General features: G+C 54.5%; 1 protein-coding gene across 4 annotated transcripts in view; it reads right to left on the bottom strand.

The window, feature by feature from the left end:
• The window catches only part of ARMC6 (armadillo repeat containing 6), a 35,843-nt gene that overhangs the window by 15,651 nt on the left and 3,399 nt on the right, over positions 1-16,793 (bottom strand). The window contains exons 2-9 of one of the 4 annotated variants that reach the window (XM_073220271.1): positions 15,808-15,952; positions 15,092-15,265; positions 14,503-14,585; positions 10,307-10,880; positions 8,576-8,721; positions 7,362-7,493; positions 6,814-6,951; positions 5,514-5,756 (exon numbers count right to left, since the gene is read on the bottom strand). In XM_073220271.1, the coding sequence (XP_073076372.1) occupies positions 5,544-5,756; positions 6,814-6,951; positions 7,362-7,493; positions 8,576-8,721; positions 10,307-10,880; positions 14,503-14,585; positions 15,092-15,265; positions 15,808-15,829 (1,482 nt within the window). In that variant the 5' untranslated portion in view covers positions 15,830-15,952 and the 3' untranslated portion in view covers positions 5,514-5,543. Of the gene's footprint in view, positions 1-5,011; positions 5,757-6,813; positions 6,952-7,361; positions 7,494-8,575; positions 8,722-10,306; positions 10,881-12,096; positions 12,620-14,502; positions 14,586-15,091; positions 15,266-15,807; positions 15,953-16,793 lie in introns of those variants that run through there. The other 3 variants (XM_073220270.1, XM_017642270.3, XM_073220272.1) reach the window with 3 other exon arrangements.

Below are 16,793 nucleotides of genomic sequence, written 5' to 3' on the forward strand. Positions count from 1 at the left end.
GCCTCCTCCAACAGCCACAGCCCCGCCTCCCGCAGCCCCCCAGCGCCGGTTGCAGGAGGAGTCCACGCCACATCCCGATTGGCTGAATTCTGACCAATCGGCGTCGGACGTAGCAGGGATTGGTAAACATGAAGCAGACGGACATCCCTAAAGCCAATCGCTGAGGTGTGGAGGCGGGGCTGTTGGGAGAGGCTTGGATCCCGGGAGTGGTCCCGCAGAGTGTGAGGTGCTGGGAGGTGAGGGCCTGGAGGCAGGCGAGGATTGGAGTCGTGGCAGAAGACGGACGGCCCTGATAACCAATCGCTGGGGAGCAAGGGCGGGGCTCCGAGGTGGCTGGCACTACTGGAACCAGAGGAATGAAGGGCGTAGCCAGGAGGGCAATGAGGACTGGCTGCCAAGCCAAGACGGACAGTTCCAGTGGCCAGTCGCTGGGGCGGCGCGCGGGCTGTGCACCTGGCATGGAGAGCGCAAGGTGCAGTTTGGTCGCCAGCGCGGCAGCCGGCCCCCTGCACAGGGACCCCTAAGGCGTATCAGTCTGGCCCTCTGGCCACCCAGCGCAGAAGCAGGACCTCCAACTTGGGCTTTGAACTTGGGCCATCACGGCGGAAGGACTCGTGGATAAGTCTCCATCCCTTCACTCCCCACTTTTCCCCAGTAGACGACTCGGAGAGGGCAGATTCGCTGGAGTTCACTCAGGCTTGCCCTCTTGAGCCCCGGGTTGGTATGAAACGTGGAAATTTGTGGAATGCTACTTTGTGGTATTATGGAAGTGTCTAACTTCTGAGTTCAAGCTTCCTCCTCCAGGGAATCCAGTGACATCCTTGTCGGGCCTCCTCACTGATAAGCCTTTTGTGAATTATCGGAATCCAAAACACAATCCCATGATGACAAGCGGCCATTGGCCCCATTTTACAGGAAACAGATCTGAGAGGTCAAGCTCTTTGCCTAAGGTCACACAGCACTTAAGTGGCTGAATTTAAAACAGCATGTTTTTTGAAAGGGGGAATAAAGCATGGTCAGAGAACAGCTACCAAGGACCTGAGCGATCTGCGTTTGAATCCTTGTCTAGCCATTGGCCCACGGCACAGTCCGCTGCAAGCTGCTTGTGGGCTGGTTTCCTCATGGGACAATGATTCCTACACCCTGATCTCTGGGGCTGCTCCCATGGGAGATCTTATATTGCAGCCCTCCCCTGGACCTTCTGCTGAGAACATTTAACTCTCTCAGGAGGTCACATCTGGTACGTGAACCTCAGTTTCTCTGTGAAGTGCTGTTTATGGGATTCTTTGTGGGCAGATGCCAGCAATTGAGGGAGACAGACACCTGCCCTCCAATGCTTGGCTGTCATGGCACGTCCCTCCTCCACCCTGTTCTCTGACTCACCAAGGGCACTTCCTTAATCTCCGGGGTAGGGAGAGTTACAAATGTTCCAGATACTGACTCTTATTTTCTCTGGGTGCAGGCTGGGGTTAGTGGATATCAAGTTCAGACCAGGGGATCCTGGGAGGGAGCAAAGCTAGGCCTTAACAAGGGTTCATATTTCAGGGCTGTTCAAGCCCCCTGCTACTTGCTTAATCCACACCACCACAAAGGGCCCCTGTATGGAGGAGCAAGGGGCCGGGGGAGAGAGATGACTGAGGCTCACACTTCAAGTCACTAGCCCAACACCATCATCTGACCCAAGATTTCCATGATTGTCCCCCACTCCACCCCCACCCCAGGGGCCTCCTCTCCCACACTTCAGCTGTGGTTTGCTTCCCTGCTGCTTCCAGACCCTGGTCCCTATTCTGCCCTCTGGAGATGAGGAAGCTGAGGTCTGCGGAGCACATACTGGGTGTCAGATCCTTGCTGTGCTGGCTGCTTCCCAAACACCATCTCACAACCTGACTTCCAGATGGCAGGGGGGCACAGTGCCCATCTTGCAGATGAGAAAACTGAGCTTCATGCAACAAGTGCTCTTTGCTAGAAGGGCCAGGGACTGCTTTTTATTTGCTGGTCACCTGCAAGTGACTGAAACTCCCTGCCTCAGTTTCTCCAACTATCTCCCAGGGTTGACAGCAGTGTTAATGAAAGGAATGAAGTGAAACACTCCCAGCCATGTTGGTCCACAGCAAGTGCCTCCAGAGGGTTGGTGATGGATAAACTGTTCTCGGGGGCCTGTTTCCTCTCTGTAAATAGCGCCTCATGGAATGTGGGCATGGACCAACTGCGGGTGTGGCCTGTCACCCGAAGTGGCAGATATTTATGTGGGAGGAGTCCCCCCCACCGCCAGTGCCTACCTGCCAGGCCCTGGAAGGTCGCACAGTACCCTGAGGGACAGTGCCAAGTGAGGCAAGGGTTGGGCAGCAGCCCCGTGTTGAGCTGCCTTTCCTGATGGTGCCAAAGGTACTGGCTGAGCTCTGGCTTCTGTTTGCTTGTCAGCATGCTGGCATCTTGCCACCTCTGCTGCATTCTAATGACTGGTGATGCCCCTTGGCGTCAGGAACTGACACCCCCACTGTGGGCACCTCGGCTGTGCTGGCCAGGGTGTCCAGGACCCCAGCTCTTCTGGGGTGGCAGCTGGCTCTGGGCAGAGCACTGCCTCTTGGCCTCCCAGGGATCTCAGGAACCATCTGACAGGACGGCCACAAGCCAGGCCTGGGCCTGATGACAGACAGGGTTTAATCAACCAAGGCCAGAGAGCCATTTGCCCAAGGTCAGGTTAGAAATGCTGGCAACAGAGGAGGGGCGTGGGTGCAGGCTGAGCTGGGTTCTCATCCCACTTCAGGCCTTTGGATGCTTGTGACTCTATCTCATCTAGAAAATGGGGTTCACAGGCCCTGCCTTTCAGAGGTGTGATCATAACCCAGGACCCTTCCTTTGCTGGAGGAATGTGTCCTAAACACAACAGTGATGACAGCCAAGCCAGGATGGTCTCAAGGCGGTCTCATTCAGCCTCCCAGAGGCTCAAGAGAAATCTGGCCACTTGTCCAAGAGCACACAGCAACAGAGCATAGCCTGCACATGCTGGCCACTCCCTTGCAGTGGCTTCCCCCTTCTCCCAGATCCATGTCATCAATGAGGACAGCAAATGCTCCTCAGAGGAATGCTGTGTGCTGGGCATCCCGAGCTAGGCCTTGCTGGGGGTCGTGGTCCTGTGCCTGTTTTCAGGTGAGGAGGTTGATAAGGGGCTGGAACAACTCTGCAATGGCTGGCATGGCCAACCTCAGTGAAATGTGGCACAGGGCCCCACCCAGCCTGGGGATGTCCACACAGGCCCTGAACCACACCCACTGAAGAGGCCTGTTTTCTCTGGCTCAGGTGGGAAGAGCTGATAAGCCAGAGCCACCCCTCCTGAAGAAGCCTGCAGCTGTACAGCAAGGCTGGCAGGGAGCTCAGGGGAAACATCTGAGCTGTGGGGCAGAGGCCCTGCCTCCAGCCATCTTGTGCACTTATTCATTCACTCAGGTGTATGTTCAGAAACATGAGAAGCTCGAGCAGAGGAGGGAGACAGAAGCCTGCCCACCTGGAGCCCCTGGCTGGTGGGGGTCAGACAAATAGGAAAGTACACAAGCACAGTGGCCTCAGTTGGGGTCAGAGATCAGAGACAGAGCACAACGGGTGATGGGGCTGGGGTACCGGGGAAGGGGGGTGGCTGGGGAATACCCTGAGGAGGCAATAGTGGGCTGGAACCTGGTGCCAGGAAGGAGCTGGCCATGGGGAGGGCTGGGAAAGGGCACTCCACGCAGAGCACTGGACATGCAAAGGCCCTGAGGTGGGGAGGCTGGTGTGGCTGGAGGGAACAGTGGGGAAGACAAAGGTGGGAGGAGAGCAGGGCCTAGAGGATAGTTTGGGTTTATGAGGAGGACAATGCGGAACCTGGGGCACATTGAGAGCACAGCTGGGGTGGAGATTATAGGGCTCGCACTACAGGCTTCCTGAGACTGGCAGTACCCAACCCCATGAGACAGACATGTGAGGCTCCCAGGGCCTGCACAGGACAGTCCCAGGGTCACACTCCCTGCTCTACTCCAGAAGTCAAGTCAGGGCAGCCTGGAGCAGGTGCGGGATCCTTCTACCTGCTGGCTGAGTCCCCAGGGATGGGGGTCAGGGATGGGTGACTGGGTTAGAGGTTCACATCAGCCCCACTGAGCTAGCAGGGCCCTCAGCTAGAGGCGGGGGAAGATTTGGACAGCACAGGGAGGTGGCACCAGGGCTGTGCCCCACCACAGCTATTTTCATTGGCCGATTTCCATGGAAACCAGGAGCCTGCTGGGAAAGAGCTTGAGCTAACATCAAGAACTGAACTCAGGCTCTCCACCGTTTAGGGGAGGCTCATGACAAGCATGGGGTGGGTGCTCCGAGAGAGGGAAGGGGCTCCCAGTGTGTGGGCCGGAGGTGTCGGCACCATGCCTGGAGCCCACAGGGAGTCTTGCAGCTGCCCTGACCCGACTGGGCCACACGGGATGCATGAGCTGCCAGGAGGTCACAACATGATTCCTGAGCTGAATGCAGAGGAGAAAAGCTGGGGTCTACTAGGCACAGGTGCCTGGGGACCCCCAAAACACTTAGGAGGTGGGGTAGGCACTGCAGGCAAGGTGGTGAAGCTAAGGCAATCAGGGGTCCCCCACATATCCAATACCCCTTGGAGGGGTCTCTATGCCCTCTCCATTTACAGAGGATCAAATCAATGCTGAGAGATTATGTTATTGTCTCAAGGCCACATCGCCGAGTGGGGGCTGGATACTGAGCTCTCCAGTCCCCCAAGGGGATTCATGCTCAGGAACAGCGATCTTGGCCCGTGCTAACCCCACAGTCACACTGACATGGCCCCAGCAGCGTGCCTGAGGACAGCAGATCACATATCCCAGGCTATTCTCAAACCCCTTTGCTTTGCTCAGCAACCCTAAGGCTTCCCTGAATGTCTGACCCTCCCCTATTCTCTGAGGCCACTGGCGGCAGCCCCTATACCATGCCGCACTATGGAAGAAACCCCTCCATTGTTCAGCCAATGGTCTTTTATTACCAGGCACCACTGGCTAGAGTGGAACCCCAGAGATTGACAGGCCCCAGTCTCTACCCTCTGTCCAGCAAAACAAGGCATCTGTGACCCATTTTACAGGTGGGACAAACAAGAGCAGGGGTGAGAGCAGCCTTGGAAGAACAGAAGTGGGACCCCTGCCCTGCTTTGAGACTGGCCAGTATGGCTCCCAAATTTCAGACAGCTCTTCACCCCCAAGCAATGCTGAGGAGGCCTTTCCGATAGGAAAGCGCACAGGGTGGGGTAGGGTGGGCATGATGTGGATGATGCCAATGCTGTCAGCTGGTGAGAGGCTCAGGATGAGGGCAGGCTGGGTCCCAGGGGCTGCCTTCTGCTGTATAGATGCCTCACCAGTGCTCCCTTTCCACCCCCTAGGCTGCAGCTGGCACCCATCAGAAAACACCTCCTGCTGAGTTGGGGAGGAATCCGGGAGCCAGAGTGGTAGGACATAGGGACCCCCCAACCCCCCCCATTCCTGAGTCTCACGACTCACCCGGAGTCACAGCACAGACAGAGCCTGGGGTCACGGCGCCAGGTTGCCCTTCTGGCCCGTCCACAGCTCTCGGAGCTCGATGCGGCAGCCCAAGTCCCGCAGGGCAGCCTTGGCCACGTCCTCGCAGTCACGGTGGGTTGCACGGGCCTGCAAGATGAGTGCTTCAGCCCCCAGGTCCAGGATGGGCTGTGAGAAGGCCTGGCTGCGAGCCACCAGGTTACGGATCAGCATACAGGCCTGTTTCTGGAAGAGAGAGCAGACGGGGAGTGGCTGTGAGCTGGTGGGTGAGGTCTTCAGCATAACACCAACGGGGTGATGCTAACTGCAGCCAACATTCAGTGGGTGCCCACGCTGTGACTCGTTGGGCTGGACTCATCTGTCTGCCTCATCCGCTCAGTGGCCCTGGGAGGCAGGGCTGATCCTCCCATGTCCCAGGCGAAGAAACAGAAGCTCAGAGCGGCCAAGCGCTTGGCAGGGGGAGCTCATTCCTGAGGTGTGGGACCCTCAGTTTCAGAGTGGATTCTCTGAGGCCGGCGAGAGCCTGAGGCAGGGCCCCCGGGGAAGAGGGCAGAGAGACAGTGGGAGAAGCAGCTCATACATAGGGCCCGTCTGCCAATCACACCGTTACTCGCTCTCTTTATGTGCCGCGAAGCATCCTGGTGAGGTGTCCACCGCCAGCAGGACAGCGGATGGGAAGCAGGTGAGGTGTGAGGTGCTGCCCGGAAAGGGTGGTCAAGAGTGGACAAGGTGGTAGCTGAGCCAAGGGCATGGCGTCCCACGGTGGGGACCAGAGAGGGCAAAGGTTCCCAGTGGGGCTGAGCCTGGGTGTCTAAGGACCGACAAGGGGGCCCGTGCGCTGGGAGGGTGGCAGTGGGGGGAGGGAAGCTTCGAGGGGGTGTGTGGATTTCAGGCAGGGGTGGCACAGCCCTGAGTGAGGTTCAGCTCCACTGACTCCCCAGCAAGGCGTGCACAGTGGGTCCCACACACAGGAGCAGCCTAAGGGTGGCAGGAAACCTCCCCAAACCTCCACAAATCCCCATCTCCTTCCCCTCCCCAGGCCCCTCTAAAAGGACTGCTCAGAAAGGAAAAGGTCAAATGCAGAAGCAGCAAAGGAACAGGAAAGGAGGCAGCCAAAGGCAGAATCAGGCACATTTGGGAGGATGGGAAGTAGGTGCAGCATGTCAAGGGCTGGAAAGGAAGGAGACCCGAGAAGCTTGGGTCATGACGGGGACAGGGTCAGGGAGGGCCTGCATCCTGCTGCCCGCTGCCTGCCCACCAGTCTCCTGGCCCCCAAGCCCACCTGCACACCAGCCTCCTGCTGATGCGCCCTCATGGCCTCCAGCGCAGCCAGGGCCCCGCCGCCCTCCACGATGACCTGGCTGTTCTCAGGCTTGCGCAGGGCCAGGACGCACAGGGCCGCACAGCTCTGCTCGCACACCTGTGGGGGTTGGTCACGGGATGGCTGAGAGGAGGCAGACAGACCCCCACCATCCTGACAACCCTCTGTGGCTGCCACCCTCAGTTCCCCTGGTGAGCACCCTGTGACCTCGCCTGGAGAGAGGCACATCAGCCCATCAGTGTGTACAGAACCAGACCGTACACAACAGGGCCATCCCGGGGTGACCAAAACAGCAACCACACTCTTAGGGGTGGTCAGTCCTTCCGCCCATTCCTCCTCTACTCTCTCCCAGCTGCCACACTCACCCCGCCCCTCGCTCTCCCTGCCCGGCTCTGGCCCCTGCTGCCCAGGCCCCGCTTGAGGAAATGGGAAGCGTCATAAGGCTGATGGAGATACTTATGGGGAACTCTGGGCCCCTGCCCCACCTCGTGGGCCCCTGGGGTGAGTACCTGGGGGCTGGCCATGTGCCGGGTCATGGCCGCCACAATGGACTGTGTCCCACCTGCATGGACAATGGCATCTTTCACATCGTCGTTGCCTGCGATGGCCCGCAGGGCGCTCAGGACTTGCTTCACCAGGTCCTACATGGACGGCGACGCAGGGGTCACCCCGGGGCAGCCCCTCAGGTGGCACTGCACCAGGTGCTAACTGCTTGGTTACTGGGTTGTGGGAGGTGAGTATGAACAGAGGGTCTGGGGTTATTTCCCTTCTGAACGACAGGTGGGCCATGAAGTTGTTACTTGCTGTACAGAGAAGGCAGGGGAGGCTGGGGAGGTGGATCCTGTGGTTCAGGCCACCTGCATCCAAGCCACGTGTCTGGATGATCTTGTCACCTCCTGCCACAACGCCTCCCACCAGACACACAGAGGGGGTTCGTGGCTCTGGCCAGCAATGAGAGCTCGAGGCTGCCCTGGCCACAGTCAAGACCCCCGGTGGGCACTGGCCAACCTGAGCTGAAGACCACCAGCAGGACACTGCAGGGACTGCTGACCACCCAGCGAGGGGCAGAGCCAAAACAGAGAGAAAGGGGGACGGAGGGAGAGAGAGACACCAGGCCCCTACCCCTGACTGTCCAGGAGCACAAGCAAAATGCATTTTGTCATTTGCTTAAGCCGGTTCCAATTTCGCATGGGAGGAATCTGGCTGATGTCACTGGCCAGGGTTGGCGGCAGCAGGACCACTGCTGCCGTGGGCCAGTACAGTACCCCTGCCCTAAGCAGGGCACATGGAGAGGGATTTGATAGGTGATGGCTAGAGGAAGGGATGATGGGTGGGGGGGCACCCAGGGTGGGGGGACCCCCATCCTGTTTTACAGGAGGAATCCAGGCAGCAAGCAGCGGGCCCTGCTCAAGAATCACACACCTGAGCCAGGGTCTAGGCCAGCCCAGACGAAGGCGCTGCTAAAGGACAGAAATAGTGCATGGGTGAGTCCGTTTTCCCTATAACTTCAGCTCCGGCCCACAGGCCCCTGAGAAGTGTAAACCACATTTTGGTTCTGGGATAAGCGGATAGGGCAGTATGTTCTGACTTAAGCTTGTCTGGCTAGCAGGAGTCCAAAGGGGCTGAGATCACTGGGAGGCCCAGAGCCTACCCCAGGCATCAACAGAAATGACATATCAGGAGATGGAGGACTTTGCACCCTGAGCTGGCTCTGGATGCCCACCTGGTGGTCGCCGCAGTTGGCCAGCAGGGTCACCAGGATGCTGAGGCCCCCAAGGTTGACGACATCCTGGCAGAACTCATTGCGGACGGCCAGGCGGGACAGGGTGCTGCAGAGCTCGCCCAGGACGCTGGGGTTGTCAGGGAATGCTGCAGAGAGGGGGAAGGGACGCCGCTGGGATGAGGAGGGTGCTAGGAGCCAGGAGCCCTGGCTCTGAATCCTGCTCCACCTGGGAAGCCCCAGCCCCTCAGCCTGCCAGAGCCGCCACCTACCTGGAGAACCGGGTGAACAGCAGGAGCTGCCCAGGCCTGCAGCGCCCCCTGCTGGCTGCTGGAGAAGTCATAGGACCGCACCCCCACCCCCACAGTGTCCCAGATAAATTCCAGACCAACTGATGATTTTTCTCTACTAAAAAAAGAAAACCATAATAGTGCTATAACAAAACATCCGAGACTATTTTTATGATCTTGGGGTGGGAATGACCTTTCTAAGTGCAGTGGGAAATCCAGAAACTGTAGAGGGACATATGGACACAGCCGACTGGGGCAAAACTAAACATGGGCACCAATGATGAGGCTGAGACACCAGGGAGGAGAGATGGAGGTGAGTGGGGGGCAGACAGCCAGCGTTCATACAGAGCTCTGTGATGGGCATTTGGAATGTCCCACCCTGGCTAGGTGCAGCCCCCAGTGACACTGTGAATGCTGATCTGGGTGTGCAGTGGAGGTGTGCTGTAGATGTGGTGACATCTACCACCGACTGACTTTATGTAAAGGAGGTGACCTCAGTGGTCTGGGTGGATCTCATCCAGCTGAAGGCTTAAGAGGGAAACTGAGGTCTCCACGAAGAGAAAGAGGCTTGCCTGTGGATTGCAGCGCTGGCTCCTGACTGAACCTCCAGCCTGCCCCAAGGATTTCAGACTCCAAAGCCCAACAACCGCATAAGCCAATTCCTTATAACAGATGTCTATATATTACACATATCCTACTGGTTCTGTCTCTCTGGTAGAACTCTGACTGATATGAACTCCTGTAAATAAACAAGGGAGATGCAAACTATCCCTGACTTCACAGATGGTAAGGGCCTGGTTTCATTCTCTCTGGAGGTGTGGAGGGGAAACAAGGGCAGGCTGGCCTCTTTGGCAGCCAGGGCCCGAGTTGTGCACACAAGCCTGGCCATGGAAACCTAGTGCCATAGGTCCACAGGCACGTCTAGCACTCTCTGTGCGCTAGACCCAACAGGCCTTTACTGGTGGGTGCAGTGAATGGGGACAGGGGCTTGAGGCCCAAATGTGAGTGTTGTGACCTCCTGTGGCCTGCTCACTATGGCCACCCAGCGTCAGGAACATAATGTGCACGAGAATTTGTGACCAAGTATAAACCAAGGTGTAAACCTCCACCGGGGACCAGCCACAGTGAGTACTAGCAACATGCCCCATCTTCAGCAAATGCCCATATTAAACTCTGAAGAGCTTTCTCTGCCCCAGTCTCAGTCTGTGTGGTTGGACAGAGCTGAGCCCCCTCTCCAGATGGCACCAGAGATGGGCACAGGATGTGGTCCAGGCCAATGAGTACTGCACTGGAACTCTCTGGGAGCAATCAGGAGTAAGGACACTGTTCCACTAGGGCTGTCATGTGGGTGGGAGTAAGTAGAGAGAGGCAAGTGGAGCCTGGAGCCAGCCATACCTGAATCAGTCATAAGCTCAACTCTCACTCTTGTTATACCTGCTCCTACCTTTGGCTGCCTTGATGAGCACCTTCAAGCCTCCGTTCTCCAGCACAATCATCTTGGCACGGTCGTGGGCATGGCCGAAGGGCACTCTGATGTCGTCATCAAAGGTCATGACACGGAGGGCCCAGCAGGCCTCCCTGACCACATTGGCACAGTGGCCATGCCGGGTAATGGCGCCAGTAAGCAGGGGCAACACGCCAGCTTTCACCAAGCTCTGCCGATTCTGCTCATGCTTCAGGCAGGCATGGCACACGCAGCGGATGCCAGAGTAGGTCAGATCAGCTGAGTCCGCATTCTGGGCCAGTGTGGCTACCAGTAGCTGCAGGCCCTGGGCATCCAGGAGGTCGGGCTGTCCGTCAGTCAGGGCTGACAGGGCGCTGAGGGCCTGGAGCAGGAGGCCCCGGTCACTTGCTGCAGCCAGCTTCCAAGCAGTGAGGAGGACAGGGTAGGCTCCTTTTTGGGCCGCCAGGAAGCGGCAGGCCTTGTGCTGCTTGCACTGCTCACAAAAGCGGGCAAGGTGTGCCCACACTTCCTGGGGGTGCGAGTGGGCCACAGACTCCTGCAGGTTGTCCAGGACCTAGGGGTCATGGGAGAAACTTCAGTATCAGTTCAGCCCAAAGAGGGCCACTGAGACAGCACTGCATCCTTGCAAGATTCCCTCTCCTGAATTCCAGGCCTGTGGTGGAAGTTCAGCCCTGCTGTGGCAGCTTGCACACCTGTGCAGAGCAGCCTTGAGCTGCAGAGGCCAGGTGGAGAGGGAGAGGCCCAGCTACCTCAGTGGCCCTGTCAAGGAACCACGCACGTGAGTGCAGACGTACTGAGCACTTCAGTCCTAGGTGCCACTGCATGAGAAGCCCCAAACAAACCAGCAGGAGAACGATCCAGCTGAGCTCAGTCAACCCAGCAGCATCATGTAAGAATACAATGGCTGTTTCAGCTTGTTGGTTATGCACCTGTAACTAATGACACATCCTCCAGTGGCCAGCTCTCCAAGGAAGGTAAAAGCCACTTTCACCAGACCAGCCGTCTCCTGCCTGTCCTCATACATTTCACAAATATTTACTGTGCATCTGTCAAAAGCAACCACACTGCACACACACTTGATTTAACCAAATTCAGCTCTAAGCCCTTGGGAACAAAATAAAAATGAGAGTGAACAATTTGAACAGGGCAGGCAAGTCTAGCTGCCATTCAATGTCATCAAACCTGCTTTAGCATGAACCCAGGCACCTGGAGCTTAAGAAATCATCTATACAAGGCCCCAGTGAGGGTAGTTCTACAGACACCATCAGCCCAAAGGGCTCTGATTCAGTCTCAACTGCTCTGAAGGCAAGGATACCTGCTGGCCAACCCTCACTGAGCTAGATTTGTGGACTGAACTGAGAATACATTACACCACCACAGAATATTAGGAAATAGATCAAAACCAGAGCACATGACTTGAATAGACATTCTCTTAGAAGATCATGAATGGCCACGAAGCACATAAAAAGATGCTCCACATCACTAAGCATTAGGGAAATACAAATAAAAACCACAGTGAGGTACTACCACACCCATAAGGATGGCTACTATCAAAGTAACAGAAAATAAGAGGAGTTGGTAAGGATGTGAAGAATTGGAACCCTGGGCGCTGCTGGTGGGAATGTGAAATGGTGCAGCCACTGTGGAAAATGGCCTAGTGGTGCCTCAAAAAATTAAATATAGAATTATCAGCTGGTCCAGCAATTTCACCTCTGGGTATGTACCCAAAAGTATTAAAAACAGAGTCTCAAAGAGATGTTTGTACGTACATGTTCACGGCAGCATTGTTCACGACCAAAGACGGAAGTTACCCAAGCGTCCATCAGATCAGTGGATGAATGGATAAACAAAATGTGGTCCATCCATTCAATGCAGTATTATTCAGCCTTAAAAAGGAAAGAGATTCTGACACCTGCTCCAGCATGGATGAAACTCAAGGACACTGTGCTCAGGGAAATAAGCCAGACACAAAAGGACAAACACTGTAGGATTCCACTTATATGAGGTCCCTAGAGGAGTCAAGTTTAGAGGCAGGAAGTAGATGGAGGGGGCTGAGGGCGGGGCTGGGAGTTAGCATTTCCTGGCAACAAGAGTTTCACCTTGGGAAGATGAAAGGGTTTGGGAGATGGGCAGTAGCGGGCTGCACAGCCACGTGAATGTGCTTAATGCCACTGGGCTGTACACTTAGAAATGGTTTCGACGGTAGGTTTTGTGCTTTATACATGTTAACACAAAACCAGAAAAGGAGGATGTGGAGCTTGATCAAGAACCATGCAGGGCCTGCAACACAATAGCCATTGAAGACAGAGTACTGGAGTTCCTTACTCTGCCTTAGTCAGAGCAGAGGGGGAGGAAATGCCTAAAATTTGCATACTATATACATCAAAGTTTCAGGACATCTCTTCTTGTCCTGGGTCTTATCAGAAGGTTGAGCCTTTGAGTTGGCTGGTTAATATCAGCATCTTCACGGTCCCTGGGTGCTGCCGGCATCCCCAGATCCTGCCACAGTCAGGGGAAGGGGCACAGCTGCTAAAGTGGAGGGAGCAACCCCGCGTAGTGACAGGAGCTCTGTCCACCAACACCTGGGGTCATTCCCTCTGTGATGGATGCCTTTTATTCTGCAATCCCTCACATATAAAACTGGCTCGGCTCACTTTCTACCCAGAGAGCTCCAAGATTTAGACTCGGTTTGTTTATACAAGTCTGTTTGCAATAAATTTTATGATTCTGTCAGATTAACTTCAGAAAGCATCATAAAGTTGACCTTCTTCACACAGTAGAGCTACAACACATAAGTAGAGGTCAGTGGTGCTGAGGGTGCGTAAGAAATGGTCAGCTCATTTGCAAGATGAGCCAGGGCTGGGAGAAGTGAATGCCTTCCAACCCCACAGAAGGGAGAGAATGGGGTTGGCAGGAGAGACAGGACAGGGACTTTCGGATTTTATTATAAATGCTTGAGTACTGCTTGAGTCTTTAAAATCAAGAACATGTTCACACTCTTCTTCTATAATGAAAAATGAAATTTTAGAAGTCAAATTAAGAAGAATAAAAGAGTGAAGGTTGTAAACAAACCAGCAGTTTCCTGTACTGCTGGTAGAAGACAACAGAGCTTTTCCTAGCTTGGCTCTCCTGGGAGAGGGACCTGGATCTGGGTCCCAGCTCTGACCCTCACTGGCTATGACCACAGATGGGTCACATGCCCTTGGGAATTCTCAGATTCCAAAATCAGGTTGACAACACATTTTCAGATTTTAGCACAATGCTGAGTACTTAAGTACTCAGTGATTCCTAGGGACTATTGTTACTGAGATCCTTTATATGTAAAGGGTATCTACAAATCAATAAGAAAAAGATAAATAACCCAATAGAAAAACTGTCAGAAAACAAGCTTATTTTGAAATACATCACTTACTAACAAAGAAAGTCAAAAGAAAATAACAAGAGGCTATACCTCCTTGCTGCAAGGTACAACATTTTTTTCTCTCTGGATTACCTGTCTGTCAAATGGGGATAATAATCCCAACATTGAAGGTGTCTTTGGGAGAATAACTGAGATAGCATGAGGAAAGCACCTTGCACAGAACTGACTCCACATTCGTTCTCAATCAACATTACAACCTTCTGCTGTTCTACCAACACTCACCATAGTTTTGATGGATGGCCTTATGGAAAGCATTCAACCTCTGTGAGTTTTACCTTCCTTGTCAGGGTCTCTGTAGAGCAAGGGCAGGCCCTGGACCTTCATTTCCCCATCCATAAGTCAGGGACACTACCACCTACCTCAATGGCTGGTTTAACTGTTACGAGGATGGGCTGTAATTGTGTTGGTAAACAGTCAATGCTAATAGGTGATACACTCTCTCTTCCTGTGATTTCTGTCCCTCTTTCTATGCAAACTCAGTGGTTGGGAGGCCAGAGAGGGGCTCCTCCATGGTGCTCTCTACCCCAAGGCTCCCAACACCAGGGATAACTGTGAGTGCCATCTACCCCCAGGATGCCCTCAGACATGGGCTCAGGGAGTCCTGCCTGCAAGCTCAGGCTCACTGGCACACACTGGGCAGGCCCTGACCTTCAGAGCCTGTGTGTGTCATCTGGGAACCAGAGAGAAGGTGCACTGACAGAAGGCTACCTGTGATGTGCATGGGACCACATCCACACAGGCCACCCCCTCCTACCTGCACGATGTCGTGTGTGGGCTCCTGGAGTCCATCTGCAGAGACTTTGGGCACCAGCTTAATAATGTTGCTCAGATCAACCCCTGTGGGGAGTGCGGGAGTCAGGAAACAAGTGGCAGCATAATCCCCACGGGCCTGCCGGAGCCACATCTAATACCCCTTCTTCTGAGACTACGCCATTCCAGAGGCCAAGGGGGTCTGCCCAGTACTCTACCTCCTCCCTCCCCGTCTCCATGAGCTCCAGCTGGGGTGCAGGTAGGGTAAGAGGCAGGCGGCCCTGTTTCTCAGGAGACGGTTAGAAAAAGCCTCTCCAAGGCAGTGACCATTAAAATGGGCCTGCTTTGAAGGACCCAGCCCTGCAGCTGTGTGGGTGAGGTCCAGGTAAGTGAGGGGCTGAGCGAGCAAAGGTGAGAGCTGGGGGTCAGTCTGCCCAGGGTGGAGAGCAAAGAGGGGACAGGGTCCACGGCTGCCACGCAAGATGAGATGGGGCCATGGCCAGACATCACTCTCACACATTAAGAGTTGTGGACCAGAGGTGACTGTCAGGCAAAGAGCTGGGACAGCACTGGGATGGAGGCATGTGCCCCACCTTGTGATTCAAACTGCTCCACAGCCTCTTTCACGGCCTCCTCTGGCCTCATCTCGAACTCTTCAATGTTTTCTCGAACAGCCGCGTCAAAGGTCTCCTGGGTGATACGCTTGGAGGCCATCTTCATCCCCTCTGCGTGGGGCTGCAGGCACCTCACAGACGTACACTCCTGGGCTGAGTAGGGGAGAAGAAAGCATCACTGAGGTCCAGAGGGCCACTGGGAGCCTGGCCACCATTTAGGGAGCATCTCATGGGCGGGAGCCCAGGACCACCCTGAAACCTTCTGACTACCTGAGTCACAGGAAAGGGTGATATCCTGGCACTCACAGAGCTTCTAACAGTACAGGAGAGGACAGGCAGTTTACTATATTTTATTCAAGAGAAGGGGAATGCAACATGACCTCAGTGTAGAAGAAAGTTAGTAAGATTAAGTATCTTAATATTATATATGGTTATCCAACTATAATAAAATACATAATTGTTACATTACATGTCATATGATATATATGTAATGTGTAAGAGTGTAATCACATTTTACTACATAACTACTTTGTATATAATTTTATGATAAAACAACATTATAGCTGTTACACTAATACAATTTTTAAATAAGAATTAATAATAACAGGGGGCTCATTTGTCCCCTCCTGGCATGAGCCAGGAGCTCTGCCCTCTCACTGTATCTCTCAGTGAAAGCCTCTCCCTGGATCCCCTACCTTGGGTGTTTGCTAAGTTCATTCTTCGGCTCCGCAAATAAGATCCCCGGCATCATCTTTGGCGGCTCATCCGGGATAACTTCGGAGGTGAGTATAGGCATCCAAGCCTGCCTTTTCCTTCACTGTCCTTATAGAAGGAAGCCGTCTATGGCACACAACATCGGGCGCTCATCAGCCACTTAAGTGGGACTAGCCTGGCTGCCAATCTCAAAGTCTCGAGCGACAGGTTCCCCTGCGTCTCCCTCAGTGGATCCCCCGGCTCCCTTGGGAGCCGGGAAAGTCACCTGAGTGGAGGCCAGGATTCCCCTTCAGAGGCATCTCCCTGGATGCGAGGGACTGAGGAAGGCCGTGGGCACCTGCGAGAGTCTAGGCTGAGGCTGCGCTTCAGCGGCTTCTCAAAGGCCCGCGTGTCTGGAATCAGACCCCGACAGCCCGTCTGGGTATCACCCATGAGGAGTGTCTCTCTTTCTGTCTGCCTGACTTCCAGCCTGCTTCTCCGGGCCGCCCCAGCCTCTGGGTGAGGCAGGGGGCATTCCTAACTCTCTTCTAACTTAATCAATGTCAAGGACCCCGATGCTCAGCACCGCAAGGTAGGAGATGTACACTTCGCTCTTATTCCTGATGAAATGCTGTACTTTTTATCTCATAAAACGTGTCTGGTCACCCATTAGCCACTTAAAAGATTGTAAGTGTCAGCTGCCAGTCTCAAGTCTTGTGTGAAAGGTTTCCCAGTGTCTGACAATAAGGTTTCTGGGGGTGAAGGCAGTTTATTAACACCTAATATTTGCCGACCTCTCTTTTTAACAAAGAGGGCAACAGGCTTTAGGCCCTGAGCCTAACAGGGTTAACATCTTTTGCCATTTTACTTGTTTTACTGTATCTACCTTATTTACTGCAGTAATACTAAGTTGCCACATTGGAATTGTGTCATGTTGCCATTTAAAATGCATCATTTCTTAAACTTACAGTAAAGCTGCAAGAATACA

Source organism: Manis javanica, chromosome 13 (assembly GCF_040802235.1).
Source record: "Manis javanica isolate MJ-LG chromosome 13, MJ_LKY, whole genome shotgun sequence".
Lineage (NCBI taxonomy): Eukaryota > Metazoa > Chordata > Mammalia > Pholidota > Manidae > Manis > Manis javanica.